The sequence below is a fragment of the Protopterus annectens genome, chromosome 1.part2 (assembly GCF_019279795.1).
Source record: "Protopterus annectens isolate FY-2018-M chromosome 1.part2, PAN1.0, whole genome shotgun sequence".
Classification (NCBI taxonomy): domain Eukaryota; kingdom Metazoa; phylum Chordata; order Ceratodontiformes; family Protopteridae; genus Protopterus; species Protopterus annectens.
This window is the reverse complement of record NC_056727.1, coordinates 1,244,486,814-1,244,514,703: the sequence shown is the minus strand read 5'-3', so window position 1 is coordinate 1,244,514,703 and position 27,890 is coordinate 1,244,486,814. Positions and strand designations below refer to the sequence as shown.

The 27,890-nt window shown below is 40.6% G+C and overlaps 1 protein-coding gene across 1 annotated transcript in view; it reads right to left on the bottom strand.

The window, feature by feature from the left end:
- Positions 1–22,516, bottom strand: part of LOC122792451 (dynein light chain Tctex-type 1-like) — a 268,497-nt gene extending 245,981 nt beyond the window's left edge. The window contains exon 1 of the mRNA XM_044060238.1: positions 22,316–22,516. Within this exon, the coding sequence (XP_043916173.1) occupies positions 22,316–22,516 (201 nt within the window). The remainder of the gene's footprint in view (positions 1–22,315) is intronic.
- Between the last annotated feature and the right edge of the window lie 5,374 nt (positions 22,517–27,890).

The following is a 27,890-nucleotide window of genomic DNA, read 5'->3' as shown; positions in this document are numbered from 1 at the left end:
TTGAATAATTTCCACTACCCATTCCTTAAATCCCTCTCTTTTTAACAAGTAGGTGGGAAAGTGCCACTTTATTTATTTCTTTACTCTGCATTTTTATCTAAGTTTTTATTGGTGCTGAATCTGAAATTGTTATTGGATACGTATCAAAACTTTCAATTAAATGCACATGTTCCTATGACATGTAATTTCTATTTGGTCTAGTCTAGTTATTGTACCTTGGGGAATAATATGTAAATTCTGTCCGAGTTCCTACTACTGAATCTGCATCTTCCATGCCAATTTTTTATATAAATTTCTTCATAAATGTACTCTCTTTTGTTATATTTTCAATTCTAGGACCCCTGATACATCCTCACTATTGCAAATAAAGTTCTGGTCACAGTCTATGAGTAATATTCCCTTTTGAAAGCTGATTATTTCTCCCATCATTTTATTAACCTTCATAACAGCAGTTTTTGGTGGAATATAATTACATTCCAGCATAATCTTCCTCCCTTACTGACAGCCCTTTACTGTCACAAATCTACCATTACTGCATTTTTCTTCCTCTTCTAACACTATTGGAGCCCCTCTAGCAATCAGTATGATTACCCCCATTTTCCTTTGTCCTTAATATTCAGCTGAATATCCATCTTGAAATCTTTACTTTGTCAAATTCACATGCTCATTTCATGCCAAATGTGTCTCCTACAGTATTTCTTAACATAATTCAGTACTCCTTCCTTTTTGTCTGTACATGTAAGGCCATTTACATTCCAATGCAATATGATAGAGTGCCATTATGATAAAAACTATTTTTCCCACCTATTACACAGGACAGTTTTTTTTGAATGTGTGCTTCCAACTTTTGAATTACAAGCACACATTAAAGTCTGGCAAGCTGATCTTTATGCAGTTGTTTCTTCTCATTTCCATTTGAACCATGTCACATTTTAAGACTTTTTGCTTTAATGAAAACTGTAAAAAACAAAAATCAATTAAATACATGTTAAGAACCCAATTAACTTAGAATAAACATACACACAACCATGTACATTTTCTGCAAATGAAATTTAAATACCCAGACAGGAATAATTGTCCTAAATTGACATCTGCATCCACAAGCATAACCCAATCTAAAATTAAGGATACCCATGCAACAGTGCATGTTACAGCCTAAGTTTCCACTTACACGGATTGCTGTCTGTTATTTTATGTCTAGTCCTCTCCCAGATGTGAGAAACAGTTTGCATGCTTTCAGAAAATATTAACTTTTAGCCCTAAGGGAAAAAAAATGCACTACTCATCTTTAAATAAAACTAAATTATGCACTACTGTATCAAATTTATTAAATATTAAGGCTGCTGGGGAGGTTACTAACATTTACTCACTTCCCATAATTATTTTTCACAGAACTGCTTGTCACTGTACTTTTAAATTTTGTATTTGCCTCTAGAAATAATCCTCAGAATTCTCAAAATGAATTGCTCACACTTGCAGACAGCTGTCTCTGTGTAATATTAGTCAGGAATGAGAAAGAAAACAGCTAACAACTTTGCAGATGCATGAAGGAGGCTTTATAAATTTAATTCAGAATAGAATGTACAGAATTCTCCCGACCAACTGCTTTCAGCTGCAGACTTCTTGTCTCTTACTGTAGAGCAGCATGTGTGTATATGCCTTTAAGAAGCTATCCAATGGCTTGCACAAGTGTATAAATACTGAGCATGTGAGAGCCTGACTGCCATTTTCTAGTTAGCTGTTGAGATGCAAGTATGTATGTAAGGTCTGTCTGTTAACTAGCTCGTTCATATTTAATGACGCTGCTATCCATCCTGACGTGTTTTTATTTATTCATCATCATCATCATCACCTTTCGGCTGTTCCCATTAGGGGTCGCTACAGCATATCATCTGTTTCCATTTCTTCCTGTCCTCTGCAGCTTGCTGTGCCACACCAACCACCTGCATGTCCTCTCTCACCACATCCATAAACCTTATCTTAGGCCTTCCTCTTTTCTGGTTACTTGGTAGCTTCATCCTTAGCATCCTTTTCCCAATATACTCAGCATCCCTCCTCAGCACATGTCCAAACCGACATAATCTTGCCTCTCTGGCTTTGTCTCCAAACCTTCCAACCTTATCTGACCCTCTAATATAATTATTCCTAATCCTGTCCACCCTCATCACACCCAGTGCAAATCTTAACATATTTAACTCTGCCACATCCAGCTATAACACCTGCCTTTTTGTCAATGCCACTGTCTCCAACCCATATAACATAGTTGGTCTCACTACCCCCTTGCAGACCTTCCCTTTCACTCTTACTGGTACTCATCTGTCACAAAATCACTCCTGACACTCTTCTCCACCCACTTCATCCTGCCTGTACTCTCTTCTTTACCTCTCTTCCACACTCACCATTACTCTGAACTATTGATCCCAAGTATTTAAACTCCTCCACATTCGCCACCTCTACTCCTTGCATTCTCACCATTCCTCTATCCTCCCCCCTCTCATTCACACATATATATTCTGTCTTAGTCCTGCTGACCCTCATTCCTCTTCTCTCTAGAGAATATCTCCATCTCTCCAGGGTCTCTTCCACCTGTTCCTTACTCTCATTACAGATCACAATGTCATCTGCAAAAATCACAGTCCACAGGGACTCTGTCTGATCTCATCTGTCAACCTGTCCATCACCACTGCAAATAAGAAAGGGCTCAGAGCTGATCCTTGATGTAATCCCACCTCCACCTTAAATGAATCCATCACTCCCACTGCAGACCTCACCGCTGTCACACTACCCTCATACATATCCTGTACCACTCTTACATACTTCTCAGACACTCCTGACTTCCTCATACAGTACCACAACTCCTCTCTAATCACCCTGTCATATGCTTTCTCCAAGTCTACAAAAACACAATGCAACTCCTTCTGACATTCTCTGTACTTCTCCATCAACACTCTCAGAGCAAACATTGCATCTGTAGTGCTCTTTCCTGGCATGAAACCATACTGCTAATCACTAATCATCACATCCCTTCTTAACCTAGCTTCCACTACTCTTTCCCATAACTTCATGCTGTGACTGATCAATTTAATCCCTCTGTCATTACTACAGCTCTGCCCATCACCCTTATTCTTAAAAATCAGTACCAAAACACTTTCTCAAAACACTTTCTCACTTTCCAAAATTTCATTAAACAGTCTGGTTAAAAACTCCACTGCCATTTCACTAAACACCTCTATGCTTCCACAGGCATGTCATCTGGACCAACAGCTTTTCAATTTTTCATCCTCTTCATAGCTATTCTTACTTCCTCCTTGCTAATCCACTGCACTTCATGATTCACTATCCCCACATCATCCAACCTTCTTCTCCCTCTCATTCTCTTCATTCATCAACCCCCTCATTGTACTCTTTCCATCTGCTCAACACAACTCTCCTCGCTTGTAAGTATGTTTCCCTCATCATCTTTATCACCTTTACCTGCTGCACATCTTTCCTAGCTCAGTCCCTCTGTCTAGCCAATCAGTACAAGTCCTTTTCTCCCTCCTTAGTGTCCAACCTTTCATACAGCTCTTCATATGCCTTATCCTTAGCCTTCGCCACCTCTCTCTTTGCCATGCACCTCATCTCCTTATACTCCTATCTACTTTCTTCAACTCTCTGACAATCCCACTTCTTCTTTGCCAACCTCTTTCTCTGTATACTCTCCTGTACTTCCTCATTCCACCACCATGTCTCCTTGTCATCCTTCCTCTGTCCAGATGTCATACCAAGCACCTTTCTAGCCATCTCCCTTACAAGCTCTGCTGTAGTTACCCAGCTATTTGGTTACTCTTCGCTGCCACCCAATGCCTGTCTTAACTCTTCCCTGAACTCCACCTCACAATTACCCTTTTTCAATTTCCACCATTTGATCCTTGGTGCTGCCCTCACACTCCTCATCCTCTTCTTTATCACCATCATCTTACAAACTACCATCCTATGCTGTCTAACTACACTTCCCCAGTCACCACTTTACAGTTTCCAATCTCCTTCAAACTGGCCCTCCTACATAAGATATAATTCACCTGTGTGCATCATCCTCCACTCTTGTATGTCACCCTATGCTCCTCTCTCTTGTTAAAATACGTATTCACCACAGCCATGTCCATCCTTTTCACAAAATCCACTACCATCTGACCTTCTGCATTCCTCTAACATCATACCTACCCATTACTTCCTCATCCCCTCTGTTCCCTTCACCAACATGCCCACTGAAATCTGCTCCAATCACCACTCTCTCACCCTTGGGTACAGTCATCATGACTTCATCCAACTCATTACAACATTTTTCTTTCTCGTCCATTGCACACCCAACTTGTGGAGCATATGCACTAACAACATTCATCATTACACCATCAATTTCCAGCTTCATAAACATCACTCTATCCGACACTCTTTTAACCTCCAAAACACTCCTAGCATATTGTTCCTTCTGGATAATTCCTATGCCATTTCTCCTCCCATCCACACCATGATAAAACAATTTGAACCCACCTCCAATACACCGAGCCTTACTCCCCTTCCATCTGATCTCTTGCACACACAATATTACCAACCATCCTTCTGTCCATCATATCCACTAGCTCTCTCCCTATACCAGTCATACTGACAATATTCAAAGTTCCGACCCTCACTTCTCCTCTCTTTCTGCCTTCGGCCATGCCTTCCACCTCCTCTCGCCCTCCGGCCAACAGTAGCCCAATTTCTGCCAGCACTCTGTTGGCTAACAGTACTGGTGGTGGTCGTTGTTAGCCCGGGCCTCGACTGATCCAGTATGTAAATCTTTTCTGGTGTCTGCATGAATAATTTGGCCAAGTTTTATGCCGGATGCCCTTCCTGACGCAACCCTCCCCATTTATCCGGGGTTGGGACCGGCACAAAGAAATGCACTGGCTTGTGCATCCCCAGTGGCTGGGTTATGGGTTTCTATTTATTAAAGCATCTAAATGAAACCCCAAGTCTTCTTGTTATTTGTGTTAGAGATGAATGAGTGACATGGTATCACAAGAGGCATGTCTAAAGGGCATGGAGTCAGAACTAGCATATGGAAAGGGCATGAAGTTAGAGGTTGCTTGGCTAAAATGACTAAAGACACTTACTTAGGGCTGGTGGAATACAGACGAGCGGACTGTCCTTAAAAAGTGTAAACTTCACAAAACAGGTCAGAAACGAATTTCAGATATTAAAACTTGCTCAGCACTATTTCTTTTTCGCATAATATGAAACGGGGCACACAGAACATTATACATTATATTCACATAAACCAATATGTACGATATTGACAAAAATATTCCAATTACTACATAAAATGTTTGAAATAAAGTTTGAATTGCATAAAATGAGTAAAATAAAGGGAAATGACCACATTTTTGCAAAGCATGTATTTTTCATATTAAGGAAAGATATCAGAGTTATCAGAAGTGTATAAAGAGTTTCTTATTTGTGCAGTGTTACAGTAAAGCTATTTTGCAAAGTACAGCCATTACAAGGCATATTTCAGAGTGCAGCCATTACAGAGCATATTTCACAAAGCACAGCATTTCAGAGTTTATTGTGTATTTGAATGTTATTACAAGTTCACAGCACTGTTTGTTCATACATAATTACAAGGGCCATATTTTCAGTGTGTTTGTGTATACTTTGTGGGCATAGCAGATGGATTTCAGAAACCCAGTGCACTTGTGCTTGACAGTAATATTGCTGAGAACTGGAGAGTGTTTGTGCAAGAGTACTACATTTTCATAGAGGCTGCATTTTCTGATAAAGATGACTGTACAAAGCCATTTATTCTTAATTTAGCTGTGTCAGAAGCCATTGAAAAGGAATGCTCATTTATGTATGTACCTGCTATCTAAACAGGAGAGGGGGAAACCATATTGTTGTACCGTTTGAGTCAAGGGAGAACCCAGAGTGCTTAAAATGTAAATTTAGAGAAATGTGTAACCCCAGACAAACGATACTAAGGGAAGGCACTTATTTTACACAAGGGATCAAAAGCCTTGTGAAACTTTTGCAGCATATATAACTGACCTGATAAATAAAGTTAAAACATGCAGATCTGGTGACTTAAGGGATGAATTGATAAAAGACAGACTTGGGTGTGGAATAAAAGATGATGCTGTAAGAAAGACTTTGCTTCGTAACAATGATTTAACTTTGAATAAGGCCATTGAGATTTGTCAGACATACGAGCTCAGACAAAAGCACACAAACATGCTTACAAATGAAAATAGCTCTAGAAGGTACAGTGATAAAGCTCATGTTGATAGTATTCAGCACCTAGTTAAAAGAAAGAGGCCCAAGCACATGGCAGGATTTGTGAACCCTGCAGCACTCACTGATAAACCCCAGAGCTTTCTAGCAAATTCCAGAATTTGCACAGTGTCAGTGAAGCATAACAGTGAGTCAGCAAACAAAGCATGGACCCCAACCCAATTTCATTGCAACGGTCATAACTGTGGTGGAAGTCATGAATCTAAAAGGAAGAAATGTTTAGCTTTTGGTCAACAATGCCACAAATGTAATAAATGGAATAATTTCAAAAGGTTTTGTAAATCAAAAGGCCTATACTCTTAATAAAAGGGAACATTTTAAGAAACAAGTTGATCAGTTAGACAGTGACAATTCTACTCTTTATGTTGGTGTGTCAGTGCTTCATGAAACGCTTGATGCAGTAGATTTAAGGGCAAAGACCTAAGTATTTTGTACTGTTCAGATAAATGGCAAACACATAGAACTCAAAGTTTATACAGGTTTTAAGTACAATGTTATGTGTGCAGAAACATTTGCTAGCATGTGTAAAGGTGAAAGGCTTGATTTGGCAAGGTGTGTGAAGCTTGTTGCTTATGGAGCTGAAGAAATTCAAACGAAGGCTCAGTAGTGCTTTCATGTAACTCTGCTGGAAGAAGCTACGACTTGTTATTTTATGTGGTCAGAAGGTGCTTTCAGTCATTATTAGGACTCAGAGACAGTTTAAAAATGGGGCTGCTTTCATTTAATAAGGAAATCCACCATGTTAGCTTAAAAGACCACTACTCTAATTTTGCTCAGCACATGTTTTCTACCTATGCTGACTAGGCAAACTTCCAGTTGTGTACTCCATGAAGTTAGACCCAGAGATCAGTCCAGTTATCAGGCCAGCACGTAAAGTTCCAATACCCATGCAGGACAGAGTCAAAACCGAACCAGATAAAATGGTGTGACAAGGTACGATTTGTCCAGTTGAAACTACAACTGAATGGGGATCTTCCATGGTGATAGCTCATAAGAAAAGCTCAGATGACATCAGAATATGTACTGATGCACGAGATTTGAAAAAAAGCACTACGATCTCATCATCCAATACGCACAGTCGAAGAAGTCATAGCCTTTATGCCAAATGCCACTATTTTTTCTGTCTTAAATGCAAAGAGGTCATTTTGGCAAATTCAGCTCGACAAAAAATTCTTATTGCTCACTACTTTCAGTACTCTATTTGGCAGGTACAGATTTTTTTGATAATGCCATTTGGGATAAATTCTGCAAGTGAAGTCTTTCAGCGTGCAAAGGAACACATTTTTCTGGGTATCCTTGTGCTATCATAGTAGACGACATACTAGCAGGTGGTCATGATGAAGCAGAACATGACAGAAACCTCAGAAAAGTTCTAGAAAGGGCACAGCAAGTGAATCAAACTCAATTCCCACAAATGCAAATTCAGACTATGAGAAGTTACTTATGTTGGTCACTTATTTACAAGTACAGGCCTATGACCAGACCCTTCAAAACAAACAGCCATTCTTGAGATGCCAGCTCCAGACAATGTTCAAGCCTGCAACGTTTTCTTGGTATAGTCAACTACCTAGCAAGTTCATTCCAGACTTGAGCCAACTTTCAGCACCGCTTAGAGAGCTGACATGTAAAGATGTATCCTGGATTTGGTTAGAGCAACACCAAAGATCATTTGATGTCCTGTTGCTAGTCCACCAACTCTCAGATGCCATGATGTTCACAAAACAGTTACACTTTCCTGTGACACTTAGAAATTTGGTCTTGGTGCTGTCATTCTACAAAAGGATCAACCTGTTGCCTACGCATCAAGAATCCTTATGCAAACTGAAATGCAGTATGCCCAGATCAAGAAAGAGTTTTGGCAATTTTGTTTGCATGTTCAAAGTTCCACGATTATGTTTATGGTATACCTATCCACATTGAAACAGACCACCAACCATTAGTCATTATTCTGAGAAAGCCCATGCATTCAGGTCTAGCCAGACTGCAATGTATGATGTTGAGATTGCAAAACAGAATTTCAATATTGTCTACAGGAAAGGCAAACTTCTTGATCCTGCTGATACCTTATCCAGATCGCCCAGAAGTACCACAGAACAGCACAAGAATGAGAACCTTGATTTTGAAGTCAGGGAAGTGAGACATTTTTCTTCTACAAATCTTGATGAGCTGAGACATCACACAGCCACAGATCCAGTTTTACAAAGCTCAACCACTTTATCAAACAAGGATGGCCATCAAAGTAATCTAGTTTACCTCAAGAAGTGCAACCTGATTTTCCTTACAGAGATGAGATTGTCTGACAAAGGTATTATTATGAAAGGTCCAAAAGTAATTGTTCCAAAGTCCTTGCAACCAGAGTACATTACTGTCTTGCATTGTGGTCACCCTGTAACCAAATCTTCCAAAAAAAGGGTGAGAGGACTAGTATTTTGGCCTTCTATGTCACAAGAAATTGAGAGAGCCCTTATCTTCTTCAGTGTGTAATAGTACAAAGCCACATCAACAGAAGCAACCACTTCATGTTAACCAGATTCCATTACTACCTTGGTGACAGTAGCCTCAGACATTTTCGTGTGGAATGGTCATCATTTGGTGTTAGTAGACTCTTACTCCAATTGGTTCAACATTGATCTGCTTCCTATCTTAGCATCCAGTACAGTCATTACTAAGATGAAGCATCATTTTGCAGTACATGGTAGTCCACACAAAGTTATTTCTGACAATGTCACACAGTTTACAAGCCAGCAGTTCAAAGGTTTGCTGAAGAATGGGACTTTACTCATATCTCAAGTAGTCCTGAGCACCCACAGTCAAATGGTTTGGCAGAACATGTAGTTCAAAATGTAAAGCAGTTACTAGAAAAGTCCAAATGAGATAGTAATAATGTTTTTCTGAATCTCTTGAATGTCAGAAATATTCCCAGTGATAAACATCTTGTTCACCTGCTCAGAGACTTCCGTCAAGACAAACCAGAAATACATTACCAATCAGTAGTCAATTGTTGGTTCCACGTGTCAAGAACGGATCAGTTAAAGCTAATCTGTTGAAGAAACACAACCCAGAAGTCCTATTATGATAAGACCAGCAAACTGCTCAATCCATTACGAGAAGCGAAGTGGCATGAAACGCATGCAGTAGATTTAAGGGGAAAAAAAAGTATTTTGTACTGTTCAGATAAATGGCAAACACATAGAACTCAAAGTTTATACAGGTTTTTAAATACAATGTTATGTGTGCAGAAACATTTGCTAGATTGTAAAGGTGAAAGGCTTGATTTGGCAAGGTGTGTGAAGGTTGTTGCTTATGGAGCTGAAGAAATTCAAAGAAGGGTCAGTAGTGCTTTTGTAACTCTGCTGGAAGAAGCTACGACTTGTTATTTTATGTGGTCAGAAGGTGCTTTCAGTCATTATTAGGACTCAGAGACAGTTTAAAAAAGGGGCTGCTTTCATTTAATAAGGAAATCCACCATGTTAGCTTAAAAAACCACTACTCTAATTTTTCAGCACATGTTTTCTACCTATGCTGACTAGGCAAACTTCCAGTTGTGTACTCCATGAAGTTAGACCCAGAGATCAGTCCAGTTATCAGGCCAGCAAAAGTTCCAATACCCATGCAGGACAGAGTCAAAACCAACCAGATAAAATGGTGTGACAAGGGGGATTTGTCCAGTTGAAACTACAACTGAATGGGGATCTTCCATGGGATAGCTCATAAGAAAAGCTCAGATGACATCAGAATATTCTGATGCCAGATTTGAAAAAAACACTCATCTCATCATCCAAGACAGTCGAAGTCATAGCCTTTATGCCAAATGCCACTATTTTTTTTGTCTTAAATGCAAAGAGGTCATTTTGGCAAATTCAGCTCGACAAAAATTCTTTTGCTCACTACTTTCAGTACTCTATTTGGCAGGTACAGATTTTTGATAATGCCATTTGGGATAAATTCTGCAAGTGAAGTCTTTCAGGGAAAAGGGAAAACATTTTTCTGGGTATCCTTGTGCTATCATAGTAAGACATACTAGCAGGTGGTCATGATGAAGCAGAACATGACAGAAACCTCAGAAAAGTTCTAGAAAGGGCACAGCAAGTGAATCAAACTCAATTCCCCCAAATGCAAATTCAGACTATGGGAAATTACTTATGTTGGTCACTTATTTACAAGTACAGGCCTATGACCAGACCCTTCAAAACAAACAGCCATTCTTGAGATGCCAGCTCCAGACAATGTTCAAGCCTGCAACGTTTTCTTGGTATAGTCAACTACCTAGCAAGTTCATTCCAGACTTGAGCCAACTTTCAGCACCGCTTAAAAGCTGACATGTAAAGATGTATCCTGGCTTGGTTAGAGCAACACCAAAGATCATTTGATGTCCTGTTGCTAGTCCACCAACTCTCAGATGCCATGATGTTCACAAAACAGTTACACTTTCCTGTGACACTTAGAAATTTGGTCTTGGTGCTGTCATTCTACAAAAGGATCAACCTGTTGCCTACGCATCAAGAATCCTTATGCAAACTGAAATGCAGTATGCCCAGATCAAGAAAGAGTTTTGGCAATTTTGTTTGCATGTTCAAAGTTCCACGATTATGTTTATGGTATACCTATCCACATTGAAACAGACCACCAACCATTAGTCATTATTCTGAGAAAGCCCAGGCATTCAGGTCTAGCCAGACTGCAATGTATGATGTTGAGATTGCAAAAACAGAATTTCAATATTGTCTACAGGAAAGGCAAACTTCTTGATCCTGCTGATACCTTATCCAGATCGCCCAGAAGTACCACAGAACAGCACAAGAATGAGAACCTTGATTTTGAAGTCAGGGAAATGAGACATTTTTCTTCTACAAATCTTGATGAGCTGAGACATCACACAGCCACAGATCCAGTTTTACAAAGCTCAACCACTTTATCAAACAAGGATGGCCATCAAAGTAATCTAGTTTACCTCAAGAAGTGCAACCTGATTTTCCTTACAGAGATGAGATTGTCTGACAAAGGTATTATTATGAAAGGTCCAAAAGTAATTGTTCCAAAGTCCTTGCAACCAGAGTACATTACTGTCTTGCATTGTGGTCACCCTGTAACCAAATCTTCCAAGAAAAGGGTGAGAGGACTAGTATTTTGGCCTTCTATGTCACAAGAAATTGAGAGAGCCCTTATCTTCTTCAGTGTGTAATAGTACAAAGCCACATCAACAGAAGCAACCACTTCATGTTAACCAGATTCCATTACTACCTTGGTCGTCAGTAGCCTCAGACATTTTCGTGTGGAATGGTCATCATTTGGTGTTAGTAGACTCTTACTCCAATTGGTTCAACATTGATCTGCTTCCTATCTTAGCATCCAGTACAGTCATTATTAAGATGAAGCATCATTTTGCTGTATATGGTAGTCCACACAAAGTTATTTCTGACAATGTCACACAGTTTACAAGCCAACAGTTCAAAAGATTTGCTGAAGAATGGAACTTTACTCATGTCACAAGTAGTCCAGAGTATCCACAGTCAAATGGTTTGGTAGAACATGTAGTTCAAAATGTAAAGCAGTTACTAGAAAAGTCCAAATGAGATAGTAGTAATGTTTTTCTGAATCTCTTGAATGTCAGAAATATTTCCAGTGATAAACATCTTGTTCACCTGCTCAGAGACTTCTGTCAAGAAAAACCAGAAATACATTACCAATCAGTAGTCAATTGTTGGTTCCACGTGTCAAGAACGGATCAGTTAAAGCTAATCTGTTGAAGAAACACAACCCAGAAGTCCTATTATGATAAGACCAGCAAACTGCTCAATCCATTACGAGAAGCGAAGTGGTAACGATGCAAATGTCCAAAGATTATGATCAGATTGGTGTCAAGAATATTGGTCCAGAGCACAGATCATACATTGTGGAATCAGAACGGGCAATTTTGGGGTGGAATCGGAAGCATTTGAGATTGGTGTCAAGAGCCTATAACACAGCACATAGCCTGTGAGAAAGACTCTTTATCTCAGAGTGCGTTTTCCGGTGTTCTAATTCCAGAGGACATTCCTGTTCCTGTGACAAATCCAGAAGTTTTTCGTATAAGTTGTGCACTGCAGACTGTCTCTGTTGCTAAATTTGGTCCCAACTGTTATGTTACGAGATAGGGTCAAATCTCTAAACCCTGTAGCAGACATGAAGCAACCTGAACATGAACACTGTTTTGTTTCTGATGTATATAGTAATGCATGTCTATCCCTAACACTGTTTTGTATAAAGGGCAATCTTTTTAAGAGGTAGGATGTAAATCAACGTGTGTATATACCTTTAAGAAGCTATCCAAGGGCTTGTACAAGTGTATAAATACTGAGCACGTGTGAGCCTGACTGCCATTTTGTAGTTGGCTGTTGATATGTAAGCATGTATGTATGTATGTATGTATGCATGTATGTATGCATGTATGCATGTAAGGCCTGTTAACTAGTTTTTTTCATATTTAATCATGTTGCTATCCATCCTGATGTGTTTCTATGTATTAAAGCATCTAAATGAAACTCCAAGCCTTCTTGTTATATGTGCTACAGATGAATGAGCAACCTTACTGAGAGCACTTGGTAATGGAAATAAAACAAGCTGATTTCTAGAATTTTGTCATGGTTTTCATCATTTTGTCTTACTTTTTAAGCCTATTTTCTTTAAAAAAATCTTGTTTACAGCTTAAGCCAAGGACATTAATCTAAGTATCCACCCATGTAAAAAAAAAAAATCACTATCTCCCTTCTATATTACAATATAATAAGTACACTTTTACACCTCACCCCCACAGCAGCAACTGGAGATCACAGTATTATATTAACTGATTGCTGCTGCCCAGCCTATTTCTCTGGTTATACTGTAAAGCCCTTTTTTATTTTTTTTTTTTTAAAAAAAAAACTAAAAAAAAAAAATTTTTCCTTTGTTTTAACCCCTTTTAATAATATTTTTAAAAAAACCCTAAAAAAAAAACCCGTTTTTTTTTAACCCCAAAAAAGGAAAACAGTAGGCGACATACTAGCAGGTGGTCATGATGAAGCAGAACATGACAGAAACCTCAGAAAAGTTCTAGGAAGGGCACAGCAAGTGAATCAAACTCAATTCCCACAAATGCAAATTCAGACTATGAGAAGTTACTTATGTTGGTCACTTATTTACAAGTACAGGCCTATGACCAGACCCTTCAAAACAAACAGCCATTCTTGAGATGCCAGCTCCAGACAATGTTCAAGCCTGCAACGTTTTCTTGGTATAGTCAACTACCTAGCAAGTTCATTCCAGACTTGAGCCAACTTTCAGCACCGCTTAGAGAGCTGACATGTAAAGATGTATCCTGGACTTGGTTAGAGCAACACCAAAGATCATTTGATGTCCTGTTGCTAGTCCACCAACTCTCAGATACCATGATGTTCACAAAACAGTTACACTTTCCTGTGACACTTAGAAATTTGGTCTTGGTGCAGTCATTCTACAAAAGGATCAACCTGTTGCCTACGCATCAAGAATCCTTATGCAAACTGAAATGCAGTATGCCCAGATCAAGAAAGAGTTTTGGCAATTTTGTTTGCATGTTCAAAGTTCCACGATTATGTTTATGGTATACCTATCCACATTGAAACAGACCACCAACCATTAGTCATTATTCTGAGAAAGCCCATGCATTCAGGTCTAGCCAGACTGCAATGTATGATGTTGAGATTGCAAAAACAGAATTTCAATATTGTCTACAGGAAAGGCAAACTTCTTGATCCTGCTGATACCTTATCCAGATCGCCCAGAAGTACCACAGAACAGCACAAGAATGAGAACCTTGATTTTGAAGTCAGGGAAGTGAGACATTTTTCTTCTACAAATCTTGATGAGCTGAGACATCACACAGCCACAGATCCAGTTTTACAAAGCTCAACCACTTTATCAAACAAGGATGGCCATCAAAGTAATCTAGTTTACCTCAAGAAGTGCAACCTGATTTTCCTTACAGAGATGAGATTGTCTGACAAAGGTATTATTATGAAAGGTCCAAAAGTAATTGTTCCAAAGTCCTTGCAACCAGAGTACATTACTGTCTTGCATTGTGGTCACCCTGTAACCAAATCTTCCAAAAAAAGGGTGAGAGGACTAGTATTTTGGCCTTCTATGTCACAAGAAATTGAGAGAGCCCTTATCTTCTTCAGTGTGTAATAGTACAAAGCCACATCAACAGAAGCAACCACTTCATGTTAACCAGATTCCATTACTACCTTGGTCGACAGTAGCCTCAGACATTTTCGTGTGGAATGGTCATCATTTGGTGTTAGTAGACTCTTACTCCAATTGGTTCAACATTGATCTGCTTCCTATCTTAGCATCCAGTACAGTCATTATTAAGATGAAGCATCATTTTGCTGTATATGGTAGTCCACACAAAGTTATTTCTGACAATGTCACGCAGTTTACAAGCCAACAGTTCCAAAGATTTGCTGAAGAATGGAACTTTACTCATGTCACAAGTAGTCCAGAGTATCCACAGTCAAATGGTTTGGCAGAACATGTAGTTCAAAATGTAAAGCAGTTACTAGAAAAGTCCAAATGAGATAGTAATAATGTTTTTCTGAATCTCTTGAATGTCAGAAATATTCCCAGTGATAAACATCTTGTTCACCTGCTCAGAGACTTCCGTCAAGACAAACCAGAAATACATTACCAATCAGTAGTCAATTGTTGGTTCCACGTGTCAAGAACGGATCAGTTAAAGCTAATCTGTTGAAGAAACACAACCCAGAAGTCCTATTATGATAAGACCAGCAAACTGCTCAATCCATTACGAGAAGCGAAGTGGTAATGATGCAAATGTCCAAAGATTATGATCAGATTGGTGTCAAGAATATTGGTCCAGAGCCCAGATCATACATTGTGGAATCAGAACGGGCAATTTTGGGGTGGAATCAGAAGCATTTAAGATTGGTGTCAAGAGCCTATAACACAGCACATAGCCTGTGAGAAAGACTCTTTATCTCAGAGTGCGTTTTCCGGTGTTCTAATTCCAGAGGACATTCCTGTTCCTGTGACAAATCCAGAAGTTTTCGTATAAGTTGTGCACTGCAGACTGTCTCTGTTGCTAAATTTGGTCCCAACTGTTATGTTACGAGATAGGGTCAAATCTCTAAACCCTGTAGCAGACATGAAGCAACCTGAACATGAACACTGTTTTGTTTCTGATGTATATAGTAATGCATGTCTATCCCTAACACTGTTTTGTATAAAGGGCAATCTTTTTAAGAGGTAGGATGTAAATCAACGTGTGTATATACCTTTAAGAAGCTATCCAAGGGCTTGTACAAGTGTATAAATACTGAGCACGTGTGAGCCTGACTGCCATTTTGTAGTTGGCTGTTGATATGTAAGCATGTATGTATGTATGTATGCATGTATGTATGCATGTATGCATGTAAGGCCTGTTAACTAGTTTTTTCATATTTAATCATGTTGCTATCCATCCTGATGTGTTTCTATGTATTAAAGCATCTAAATGAAACTCCAAGCCTTCTTGTTATATGTGCTACAGATGAATGAGCAACCTTACTGAGAGCACTTGGTAATGGAAATAAAACAAGCTGATTTCTAGAATTTTGTCATGGTTTTCATCATTTTGTCTTACTTTTTAAGCCTATTTTCTTTAAAAAAATCTTGTTTACAGCTTAAGCCAAGGACATTAATCTAAATATCCACCCATGTAAAAACAAAGGAAATCACTATCTCCGTTCTATATTACAATATAATAAGTACACTTTTACACCTCACCCCCACAGCAGCAACTGGAGATCACAGTATTATATTAACTGATTGCTGCTGCCCAGCCTATTTCTCTTGTTATACTGTAAAGCCTATTATTTCTTATAACTAAAAAAAATACTTGTTTACTTTAATATATTTAACACATACAACAGTCACTGAAAAGACTCCTTCACATTTAAAATATTCCTAACTGCAAAATATACACAACTGATTTATAACCCCCAGTTTATATTATGAAGTATTTTACACAAATACTCATAAGAACAAAAATTGTTTTACTTGCAGTCACTTTTTCCCCATTTCATATCCTTCTAAACATTAAGGATATAATTTGGGTATATGCTTTACAGGCCACCCAAAAGTTTAACAAAGTCAACTAAAGTCCAATCTTTTCTCAGCCACTTTTTCTTGCAAAGCCATATTTCACATATGCGACAGATGCTTTATAGTCTTCCATTTACTCACTGATTTCAGTGTTACTATTTTTTTCCAGATATTCTCTGTCTCCACATACAGTCTGTGGTTCAAGTCTAAGGTTCTCCTGATTCTTCTAGTCAATCCATGTGCTTTTTGTTTGTCTATCAAGCATTTACCTTTGTAACACTGGAAAAAGGTTTCACTGTCAAAGTCTCTTTAAAAGCTTTTTTCTCAGAAGAATGATAAGCAGAGACAGACCCCTTCTGCTTGCTGGCTCACATTTTGTTGGATATAATTTTTATTTCCTCCTTATCTGTTCTGCATCAAAAATGTCTTTGATCCTCCAGGAAAAAGATACTTGGAAGACAACTAGATACAGCAGCTTGAATTTCAAATCTGCCTCTCAAAATACCCAGACTTCTGGGATTAATTTGTTTTTCTTCTGCCTGGTGTACAGTGAATAACAATTTTCCATAAATATATGTCCTCCCTGCGGTTGGGTGGGCGTTCGAAAGACATGCGTAAATGGGTGTGCCTTCATTGAAGGTTGAATGTTGAGCTGGCACCTCGGCATTCGTGAAAATCTACTGCCAATCATTAGCGGACAGGAGTTCCGCTGTGGCGACCCCTAACCGAGAAAAGCCAAAAGACAACACCACTGCTGTCTTCAATGTTTAATCATTTTCCTTCTGCCACAGTTTTTCAAAATGAACTCTTTCTGTTGGTATGATTGCATTTTTACTAATATAGTTCTTGCTGCTTTGTCATGGCCAGGTTTGGATGTCCATTCAATTAACAAATCCTGCTGTGGAACACCAGACCAGTTGCATATTTGTGCTTTCATAAAAGAAATACAGTCTATTCCTTCCAGGCTTTCTGTTACATCAGAAACTCTTAGAAGGCAGAGCGCACACAGAAAACCTAAGTCTTATTTTTTTTAACAGCTATTCTTGAGAAACTTCATACTCAGCCAACCTTTTCTTCATTTCAGCCTCAGATTTTTTGCAGTTTTCTCAATTCATTTGAATAACTAATTAAAGCTTCTCCTATTTTTTCCCGCCTTTTATTCTTTGAGTTGTCATATTCCTTCGATGTTTCATTTATTTTAATCATCTCGGTCTACATTTATTTATTTTTTCCTCTAAATTACTGGAATCCCTCTTTTGTACCAAAGCTGACGCTTGAACTGCTTTTTGCTGAACAGCTGCAAGATTCGTTCCAGGCAGTGTTTTCGCTTTATCTTTCTTGACTGATCTTCTTTCATGTTTTCCAAATTTCTTCTTTGCAGGTACCCAGGCAGTGTGCTTACTATTCAGTAAAAAGAAAAGAAGTTATGTACTTACCACAATGTTCCATCTGTGTTGTCGATCTTCATTTATCTTTGACATATGGGTTCACTTCCAAGCATTGGAACTGACTTGGCCATTACTACAGCCCATGAGAGCCAAAAACTCTCTAGCTTAAGTGCTACCCAGAATGTTATCTCCAATTTACCTTACATAGAGTTTGCAGATAAACATGTCAGAACATAAACCTAATAACACTTTAGTGGAGACCATGCCTAGTGTCATATATGTAAAAACATAACGGACCAGATTTCGTTCCACCAGGAGGTCAGAAAAGAAGGGGAATGGAGGGTGGGGAGTCAAGGTTAAATGAAAATTGACAACACAGATGGAACGTTATTGCAAGTACATAACTTCTTTATCTGATGTTGTCAATCTTCATTTATTTTCTTGACATATGGGACAGAGTCCCCAGCTACTTTATATATTGGGAGAACTCACAGAATGATATTCCTGTGCACCACAGAACCAAAGGATGCTCTTCACTGAGAGACCAAATCCAATTTGTAAAGAGTAATAAAGGTATGTGGGGAAGCCCATGTCACAGTTGCACAAATATCATCCAAGGAAGCCTTAGAATGAAAAACTGCTGAAGTAGCTATGGCTCTAGTAGAGTGTGCCCTGACAGGTGCAGGGAGTTCAACTTTCCTGTTGTTGTATATGAAGAATATAAAATCTTTTAGTCATCTAGATAAGGTAACTTTGGATATTGGCTTACCCATTCTAGTATTCGAAAAGGAAATAAACAGTTGGTCAGATTTCCTGATATCTTTCATTCTATGGAGATAAAAACGCAATTGTCTATGGAAGTCCAATAAATGTAAAGAATATTCACCTTTGTTTGAGAAATTGGGGAAAAACTGGTAAATTAATTGTCTGATTGATATTTGTTTGTGACATCACTTTTGGAAGAAAGGAAGGGTTCATTCTCAAGAAAACTCTGTCCATTTGAAATATCATATATGGCAGTTTACAAGATAAGGCTTGAATTTCTGAAATTCTTCTGGCAGAAGTAATCGCTACCAGAAAAATAGTTTTCCAAGATAAAAATTTTAGGTCGCAGTTTTCAGCAGGCTCAAAGGGTGTTCTAATGCCTGTAACACTAAGGTAAGATCCCAGGGTACAAATGGATTTTAATACAGATGTTTTAACAACAATGTCCCTCTTAAGAATGCTTTACAAAGTTTATGAGAAATTAATGAATATTTCTTGACCCTACTATAAAAGTCTGAAACAGCTGCTAGCTGAACCATAATAGTATAGGAAAGGGCTCCTTCTTCAAAGAGTAAAGCTAAAAATTCCAAGATTTTGTCAATGGGAGCAGAGAAAGGGTCAGTGTTATTATCACAAGCCCTGTATGGAAATCTTTGCCATTTACTCTTGTAGAGTTTCCTAATGGAGGGTTTGTGTGATGCCAAAGAATCTTACGAACTGGGGGAGATAGAGAATTACACCTGGCAATTAGTGGAACTGGAGAAGCCAAACTCTAAGCCTGAGGTTCTGAAGATTTGGGTAAACTAATCCCTCTGGATAGGAAAGGAGATCTGGATTTGGGTCCAGAGTCCATGGTTGCTGAATCAGAGAAAGGGGAACCAGATCTGTCAAGACAGCAATGAAGGATTACTTTGCTCTTCAACTTGATCACTTTCTTTAGGAATTGAGGAATTAAAGGAAAGGGGGGAAAGGCATACAGAAGTCCTGAGGGTCAATCATGCATGAGAAACTCTCTTGGGGACTCCTCTGGAGGGGAGAACCAGGGCAAAGTAGCTGTTGCACTTATTGTTCAGGGGCAATCGAAACAGGTCGCAGCAAGGCTGGCCCCAGTGATGAAAAGTTTTCCCCACCAGTTTGGAATTGAGAGACCAGTCATGAGGCAGGAGAATGCACCTGCTCAATTTGTCTGCTATCAGACCAGAACACCCTGGAATGTGAATTGCGATAAGAAAGCAGTTGGAAGAGAATGCCCACTGCCAGACTCTGAGAGCTTCTTGACAAAGGGGATACAACTTGTTAATGTACCAAACTACTGACATATTGTCTGTTTGAACTGCAATCATTCCCAAGTGGTGAGCAGTCTGAAAGGCCTGCAACATTAACAGCACTGCCCTCAGCTCTAGAAAACTGATATGCAAGTTGGTCTCCATGGGTGACCAAGTGCCTTGGACAGTCTTGCCCAGATAATGCCCAACCACCCCATCTGGGAAGCATCCGTGGTCACTATGGCTCAGGGTTGAGATGGAACAAAGGGACAGCCCAAGAGAATACCGTCTGACTGAATCCACCAAGCTAGGTCTTTATTGCAATAATTGTAATCAAAATCTGATCTGACATTGGCTGATACAGAATGGACCACTGAGAAGCTAGAAGCCACTGAAGAATTATCATGTGAAATCTTGCTACAGGAACAAATGTAATGGCTGCCACCATCAAACTTAAGGCTTGCAATAATAGTCATGTGGCTACTCTCTTGTTCCTGACGATCTTTTTTACTTGGATCTTGATCTTTTGCAGTCTTGGAAAGTGAAGGGAAGCTATGCAAGTATTGGTATTCAGCACTGCTCCTATGAACTCTAAAGTTTGTGTTGGGAGTCAGTTGTGATTTTTCATAATTTATGGTAATGCCCAGGTCGGCACAGGTCTGGAGAACATAGTCTCTTGCTTGTTCTAGTAGATACTCGACTGGCTCATTACTGCTCCCAAGTATGGAAACACCTGGAATCCTATCCTTGCAATCTCAAGTGAGCTGCTACTACTGCCATGCATTTAGTGAACACTCTTGGAGCTGTGGTAAGGCCAAAGGGCAGAGCTCTGAACTGATTATGACTGGCTCCCAGCTGGAAGCAGAGAAATCTCCTGGAGCGCTTGTCCGTTATGTGGTAATACACATCCTAGATATCTATTGAGCACATCCAATCATCTTTCCCTAGAAATGGGAGAATAGACTGAACCATGGCCATCTGGAATTTTGTTTGTTGAACAGACTTGTTCAAACCACTCCGATCCAAAATTGGTCTCCAGTCCCCTGCCTTCTTTGGCACTAAAAAGAATCTTGAGTAAATTCCGGATCCTACCTGGTCTGGTGGGACCTCTTGGATGACTCTTTTTTTAAGCGGTTTTTGAATTTCTAGCACTGCTTGTTCCCTCTGACTGGGTGAAACATCAAGGAGTCTGTTAGAATTGTTTGGAAAAGAGCAAAAGGGTATGGCGTAACTTCTGGTAATAATCCTTTGCACCCAAACATCTGACGTTATTTGAAGCCAGACGTGTTGGTGCAAAGATAGACACCCCCTAACTACTTCCAGAGGAAAACAATCGGGCCTCCTTTCAGGTTCGCTGGTAGGGTTTTGCCAGGAAAGTAGTCCCTGGAACCTTGATTTTGTGGGCCACTTCTGCTGCATGGATGGCATCGTTCATTAAAGCTTACCCTTCTGCCTCTGGGAGAGCCACTGCCATGCATGTCCTGAAAAGGCCCTTGGGACTTTCTGAACCACTTTCTCCCAATTCTTGGTTTCCTGCAGAAGGACTGCTGAGTAGTAGAAAAACATGTGCCCACTGCAGAAAGGGTCTGTCTTTCTCACAGCTGGATAAAGTTTCTCGAACTTTAGGGCCATAAAGGGGTGCTCTGTCAAAAGGTGCATTGATGAATGAAGACTTGAATGGCTCCACAAATTCACATAAGTGCATCCATACATGTCTCCTAATGGCTACACCTGACCCCGCTGCTCTAGTCATCCCTTCGGCTGCATACACAATGAGCCTCATGGACGAATTTGAAATGGACTTTAGGGTGGCCAGCCGAGAAGCAACCTTATCTTGGATCTCTTGCAGATACGTCTCCTGCTAGGGTATCTGACAGCTCTAATCAGATCCCTCTGAAGTTTAGTGAAGTGTGTCATAACGTTCAAAGACCACAATGCAAAGGTCAATGAAGCATAAACCTGCTTTCCAAACCTATCCATCTCCTGAGACTCTCTATTGGGAGGACAGCTAGAGGAACTTTACTCAGCCAGTTCCTTTTTAGTGGCCGCTGCTACCACCATGGCATCCACTGGTAATCTCTTTGCCTAAAGCTGATGCTCTTCTGGTATAGAAAGAATTGTGTCTGGCCTCTTGGGGACAGGTTCTATGGTGTCAGGAGCCATCCACACCTGCTGTGAGATCAACAATGAGCTCATCAGCAGGTGGAGTAACCCAATAGGTAGAGGACTGAGCACTGAAGGCCGCAAGTACACTGATTCCTCTGAACAGGACTTCTGAGACATCCAACCACCCCTCTGTTTAAGGATCTCAAGGATGTCTCCAAAGGAGACTTCTTCCAGGGGTGACCATGGGGAACCCTCCCCCTCATCAAAATCGGTGTCATCTGTGATGGATTCCTCAGAGGAATCTAAATGTTTCTTCTTACACTTCCTATTCCGAGGAACCTCCTCAGTGGGGCAATCTGGGGAGGTATCAAAAGAGGACAATACCTGAATAGGTGTCTCCTGTGGCTTTGGCACTTGCTGTGCAGGCGTTGAGATTGGAGGAAGCTCTGGCTGAGAGGAAGGATTGGGAACTGCTCTGACAGGGAAGGAACCAACTGAATGACCACAATAGGCAAGGCCCTTTCCATAATCTGGAAGGCTGGCCCCCACAAAGAGGGAAGGGAACCCAGAACTGAGAAGGACCATCTCGGAACCCTGATCACTGCCCGCTCTGAAGAAGCCACTCACAAAGCTGAGGCTGAGGTAGAGCTAATGCATGCCAAAGCTCCAAGGTACAGAGACAGTGCCAAAAAAAAAAAAAAAAAACAGAGTTCAGTCCTGCTCCTCTGAGCCAACTGCATAGCCACAGCCCACAGAATTCTTTGGATCAGACAGAGATGAAGAACTCAGGGTAGAAATCAATACTGGAGATGCAGGTCTCATCGGAACTGAAACAATAAGCACCAGAAAACTCAGAGCCAGAATCTCCAAGGTCTCAGAGGAGGTTAGAAGAGGAAGAGTAGGAGGGGTCACAGAAGGAGGGGACCCAGCAATCAAAGGGGATGGAAGTGCGGCTGCACTTGTAAGTCCCCTTGCCATAAGGAGCTGATCCACCAGTCTCAACATGTCTAATTCTGTTAGGCTCCTAGTGGACCGAACTGACTGGGTAGAGGGGGGTTTTGGTCTTTCGAAAAATGGGCTGGGCAACTGAGCAGCAAAGGGGTCTACAGATAGGGAATATCTGGTCCTAGGTCAATCCAAGAAAGAAAATTCAGGACCTTCCATTGGATCCGAAGATATCGGTGCCGCAATAGAAGACAGTGTCAAGGTGGTCAGCTCCATAGGTTGGTCTAATGTTTTTCTGATAATTTCGGCACCACTGGAGAAGTCAGTTTTGGTGTCGAAGTTGGTACCGAAGTAGACTTTCAAGAGACTGTCGGTTATGTAGAGATGGAAATTATCGAAGTCCTTGATTTTTTTGGTTGTCAGTGCCAAGGCAGAAGCTGGCACCAATCAACTCTTTTTGTTTGTCTAATTTGGAGGATGAAGATGAAGAGGAAGGTGAAGATACATCAGTTTTACTTTTACCAGAAAAACTAGGCAAGGCCACCTCAAAAGCAAATTTAATCATCTCCTTTAGCAGTAATTCGTTTTTCCTTTCTACCAAGGCTCGGTGACTAAAGGCATGACAGATTGATCAATCCTCTTGAAAGTGCACCAGGCCCAGGCAATAGACACAAAGAGAAGGCCCATCAGAATTGGGCATCTTATGGTCACATTCTTGACATTTTTTTAAAACCAGAAGCTCCTTTAACTTTGTCAGCCATATCTAATACTAGTAATAAAACAAACAGAAAAATAGAAGAGAAAGGGACAGGAAGGCTACCAACAATGGTAGATAAGAGTAATGAAGTACAGGAGACTGCCAACAATGGTAGGTAGACTACAAGTGTAGGGAGAAATACGAAAAATAAAAACTACTATTTTTTTTAAGGGATAGGAAAAAAGAAAAGCATTACCAACAATGGTAGTCGCGAGGTACACCAAAATGTATAATGGAAGGAAGAAGGGGAGATGAAAGATTTATAGAAGAAAGGGATAGGCTGAAGGAGAAAAATCAACAAGTTATACACTAAAGAAAAAAATGTAAGGCAATAGCAAAACATTTAAAATAGAACAAGAAAACAGAACTTAGCCTGAAAGCAATTTCACAACGCATCTGTCACAGGAAGCAGCAAAAGAGATCGGAGGTAAATTGAAGAGGAGCATTCTGGGTAGGACTTAAGTAAGAGTTGTTAATTCTTGCGGGCTGTAGTAATGGCCGAGCCAGTTCCAGTGCTTGGAACTGAACCCATATGTCAAGGAATAAATGAAGACTGACAACATCAGATCTGAATTTTACTCAAGCTTACACTTTTACTAGCCGTTTATTCCTAGTTTCTGATTTCACACCCAGAGAAATTAAATTTACCTGTTAATCGGTGTGCAGCCATCTTGGAAGTCCATCTCTAACACATCTTTGAGAAAGGACATTGCAAAGCTACAACTTGACGCAACATAACAGGAATCAGTAAAGCAGTTTTCCATGTTAAAATCCACAAGTCAAACTGATGAGCTGGTTTAAGTGGAGCAAGTGTTATTATATTTAACACAAAATTAAGACTTCAAGGAGAAGCCACCGGTTTTCTTGTTGGTTTCTTATGTAAAACCCCTTTCAAAAATATTTTCATATAAGAATGCATTGAAAGAGGGGATTCATGGGCAGACATGCTGAAATGGCTATAAATGAACCTTGGAGGTGTAAGACAGGCCAAAGGATAGCAACACACAGTAAAACTAGAGAAACACTAGCCATAAATAGGTGCCGGTTGTGCTAATGGTACCATAGATGTGTACTAGGCTAATGGCCATGGAGCCTTTACAAGCCTAGCCCATAGGATTACCTGGCATCATGCCACTCGACCTTAGTTCCCAGTGCCTCTGTCAAGTAGAGCCACTGAAGTGATCCCCAGGGTAAATTTTCTATTTCCCATCCACTCAAGATTTCTCTTGAAGAGGGCCAGTGAGGTGCTCCGCTTGACATGTATGGGCAGTCTCTGGGTTATGAGCATGTCCCTCCAGCTTGTTCTGTTGATTGTGGTAATGAGGTTGAGGTCTCTGAAGCATGTAGTGGAGAGGGATTGGGATTTCTTTACATGTAGCATTTCTAAACAGAGCTGTGTCAGACATGGCTTTGTAAGTCAAGCAGAGATCATCTCTAAGTAGGCGATATGAGACAGAGAATAGTTGGAGTTTTTTGAGTCTGTTCATATAGGACAAGTGTTTAAGGCCTAAGATCCTCTTTGTAAGGTATTTTTGCAGCCTCTCCAGTTGTTGTAGGTGTCTATTGAGGCACATGCCAAATGGGGCATTGTACTCTATGACTGGCCTAATGAGGGAAGAGTAGAGGGAGACGATGACTTTCTTTCTTCCTGGATGCAAAACCCTTAGTAATGAGATGTGCCACATAGGATTTTCTGACCACAGTGGCAATGTGGTGGTCAAAAGAGAGGTTGCATTCAACCTGTGTTCCCAGATCTCTTATGACAACTTCTGTGTTCAGTGGACTACCACTGATGTGGTAATTCATGGGAACTGGGTTTTTCTCAAAGGAGATGACAACAATCTTTTTGGCACTGAGCTTAAGGCCATGGTTCTGACACCAGGCATTTGTCTCAGTGAGGCCTTTCTGTAGGATGTCAACATCACTTGAGGAGTTAATTATGGCTCCCAACTTGCAATCATCTGCAAACTTTGTCAGCTAGAGTTCCTTTGTGTTGGCCTGGACTTCAGAGAAGTAGATACCAAACAGGAGAGGACCCAGGACCGAACCCTGTGGGATTCCACTCGTGACTGGTTAACAGTCTGACTTGGAGTCAGCTACTTTCACACTGTGGGTTTTGTGAGCCAGTTTGCAACCCACCTAGTAATATAGGGGTTGATGCCTAGCTTAGTGAGTTTTTCTATGATTCCTGAATGGGGAATGGTATCAAAGGCCTTGGCCAGATCAAGGTAGGCTGTATGAACCACCTTGCCTTCATCCACAGCTCTGGTGACTGACTCATAGAAGTTGACCAGGTTGAGCAGGCATGATCTACCCTTCACAAAACCAAATTGTGTGGGATCCAGAGTTTGGAGGTTCCCTATATCTTTGTTTATTAGGTCCATGGTGATGCGTTCCATAGCTGTGCATATCAGACTTGTCAGGCTAATGGGGCAATAGTTCCCAGGGTCTTTAGTCGCTCCTCCTTTGTGGAGATGGATGACTGTAGCAGTGCGCCATTTGGTAGGGACAAAGCCTGAAGTGAGGCTGTGACTGAACAAGACACACAGGTGAGGTGCCAGTTCACTCTGTAGTTCATGTAGAATACTGCCAGGGATATTGTCAGGTCCCATAGAAGCTGTATTCTTGGCCTTTGACAGCGCTGTTTTAACCTGTGCAGCAGTAATACTGGGTGCCTGGCAATCTACTGGTATTGTGATTAGTCCTTTGGTAGGGGGAGAGAGGGGTAAAGTTGGCACTGAATCTGTCAGCCAGTATATTGGCAATATCTGTTGGCTCGGTATAGGAGATGCCATTGTACAACAGCACCGAGCAAATCTGGGTATTATCGTGGAGATTCTTTACATAACTATAGAAGGCTTTGTGGTTGTCTTTACTATCTGCTGCAATTCTGTTTTCATATCTAGCTTTAGGGGATTTGATGAGGGATCTCAACTTTTTGTTGAGGCGGATAAAGAGAGTTTTTCCAGTCTTGAGACTTCACCTTATTTCTCATCAGCTTCCTCCTTCAGTTGTAGAGTTTTTTTATGCTGGGGGAACCACCAGATTGGCTTCCTTTTTTTTGGAGGAGAGTGTCTTGGATTTAATGGGTATGGCGAGATCCATGCATTTGTGTATGTGTTCGTACAGGGCATTAGTGTAGGATTCGGTGGTCATGCAGCTGTTGTCCAATTGCATGGGTGCCATGAAGGTAGCCACCTCTGTTTTAGGAGCCCAAAGTTAGGTTTGGAGAAGTTTTTCATGGTGGTTACCTTTGTGGGGGGTGGGAGGGATGTGGATTTCCAAGATGATTACTTTGTGGTCTGCTATAACCAGGGAGAAGTTGACTATTGGTACAGAGCAACAGTCACCCATGTTAGTAATGACCAGGTCAATGATGTTGCTACCTTTAGTGGGGGTAAGAATGAGCTGGTCTAGGGCATTGGAATTAATGAATTCCAGGAAACATTGGGCAAGTGTATAGGTACATGAGTATTTTTCCCAGTTAATGGAGGGGTAGTTTTAGACGCCCAGTATGAGAGTGTTAGGTTGAACCCTAATATTCTCCAGGGTGCTTAGGAACGTGGAGTCGAGTCTTGGGTCATGGTTGGGGACCTATAGCAAGCTACGACCTGAAATGCTGTCTTACCCAGTGTTAGCTGCACCTGAAGTATCTCTGATGCATCATGTTGGGCTACCAGTCTGAAGGTGTGCACATCCTTTATGAATATGGAAACACCACTGCCTTTGGAGCTTTGGTCCAAGTTCTGGGGCTGAAATGTATGGAAAGAGTTATAGCCTGGTAGTGCAGGGATGCTATTTGCTGCCTTGAACCAGGTCTCTGTTAAAGCACAAATGTCGATGTTCTCCATTTTAAGGAGTTCTTCGAGCGAGTGCATTTTCAGATTTAGACTTCTAGCTTTGAGCATCATGACCCTCAGATTGCATTTGTTTGTTAACTGTTACGGTGGTAATTTGGTCTTTGGAACACCACCTAAAAAGGGTACTATAGGGGTAGCAAGAGTCCTGGCCAGTATCCAGAAACCCAGGGGTGACAGATGCAGGCCATCTCTGGCAAAGCATCTAGATCTGTCAATCATGTCATCCCAGGCAGACAGATACTGGATCCCCTTAGAATGACACCAGAAACGTAGCCAATTGTTGGAATCACTCATTTTCTGCTTGTACTGTGGTATCATTCTGGGTGATGGTAGGAGGCTGCTCAGGGCTAGGGTCATACTCGTCTGGGCTACATAGTCTGAGAGCTCTTCCATGTCT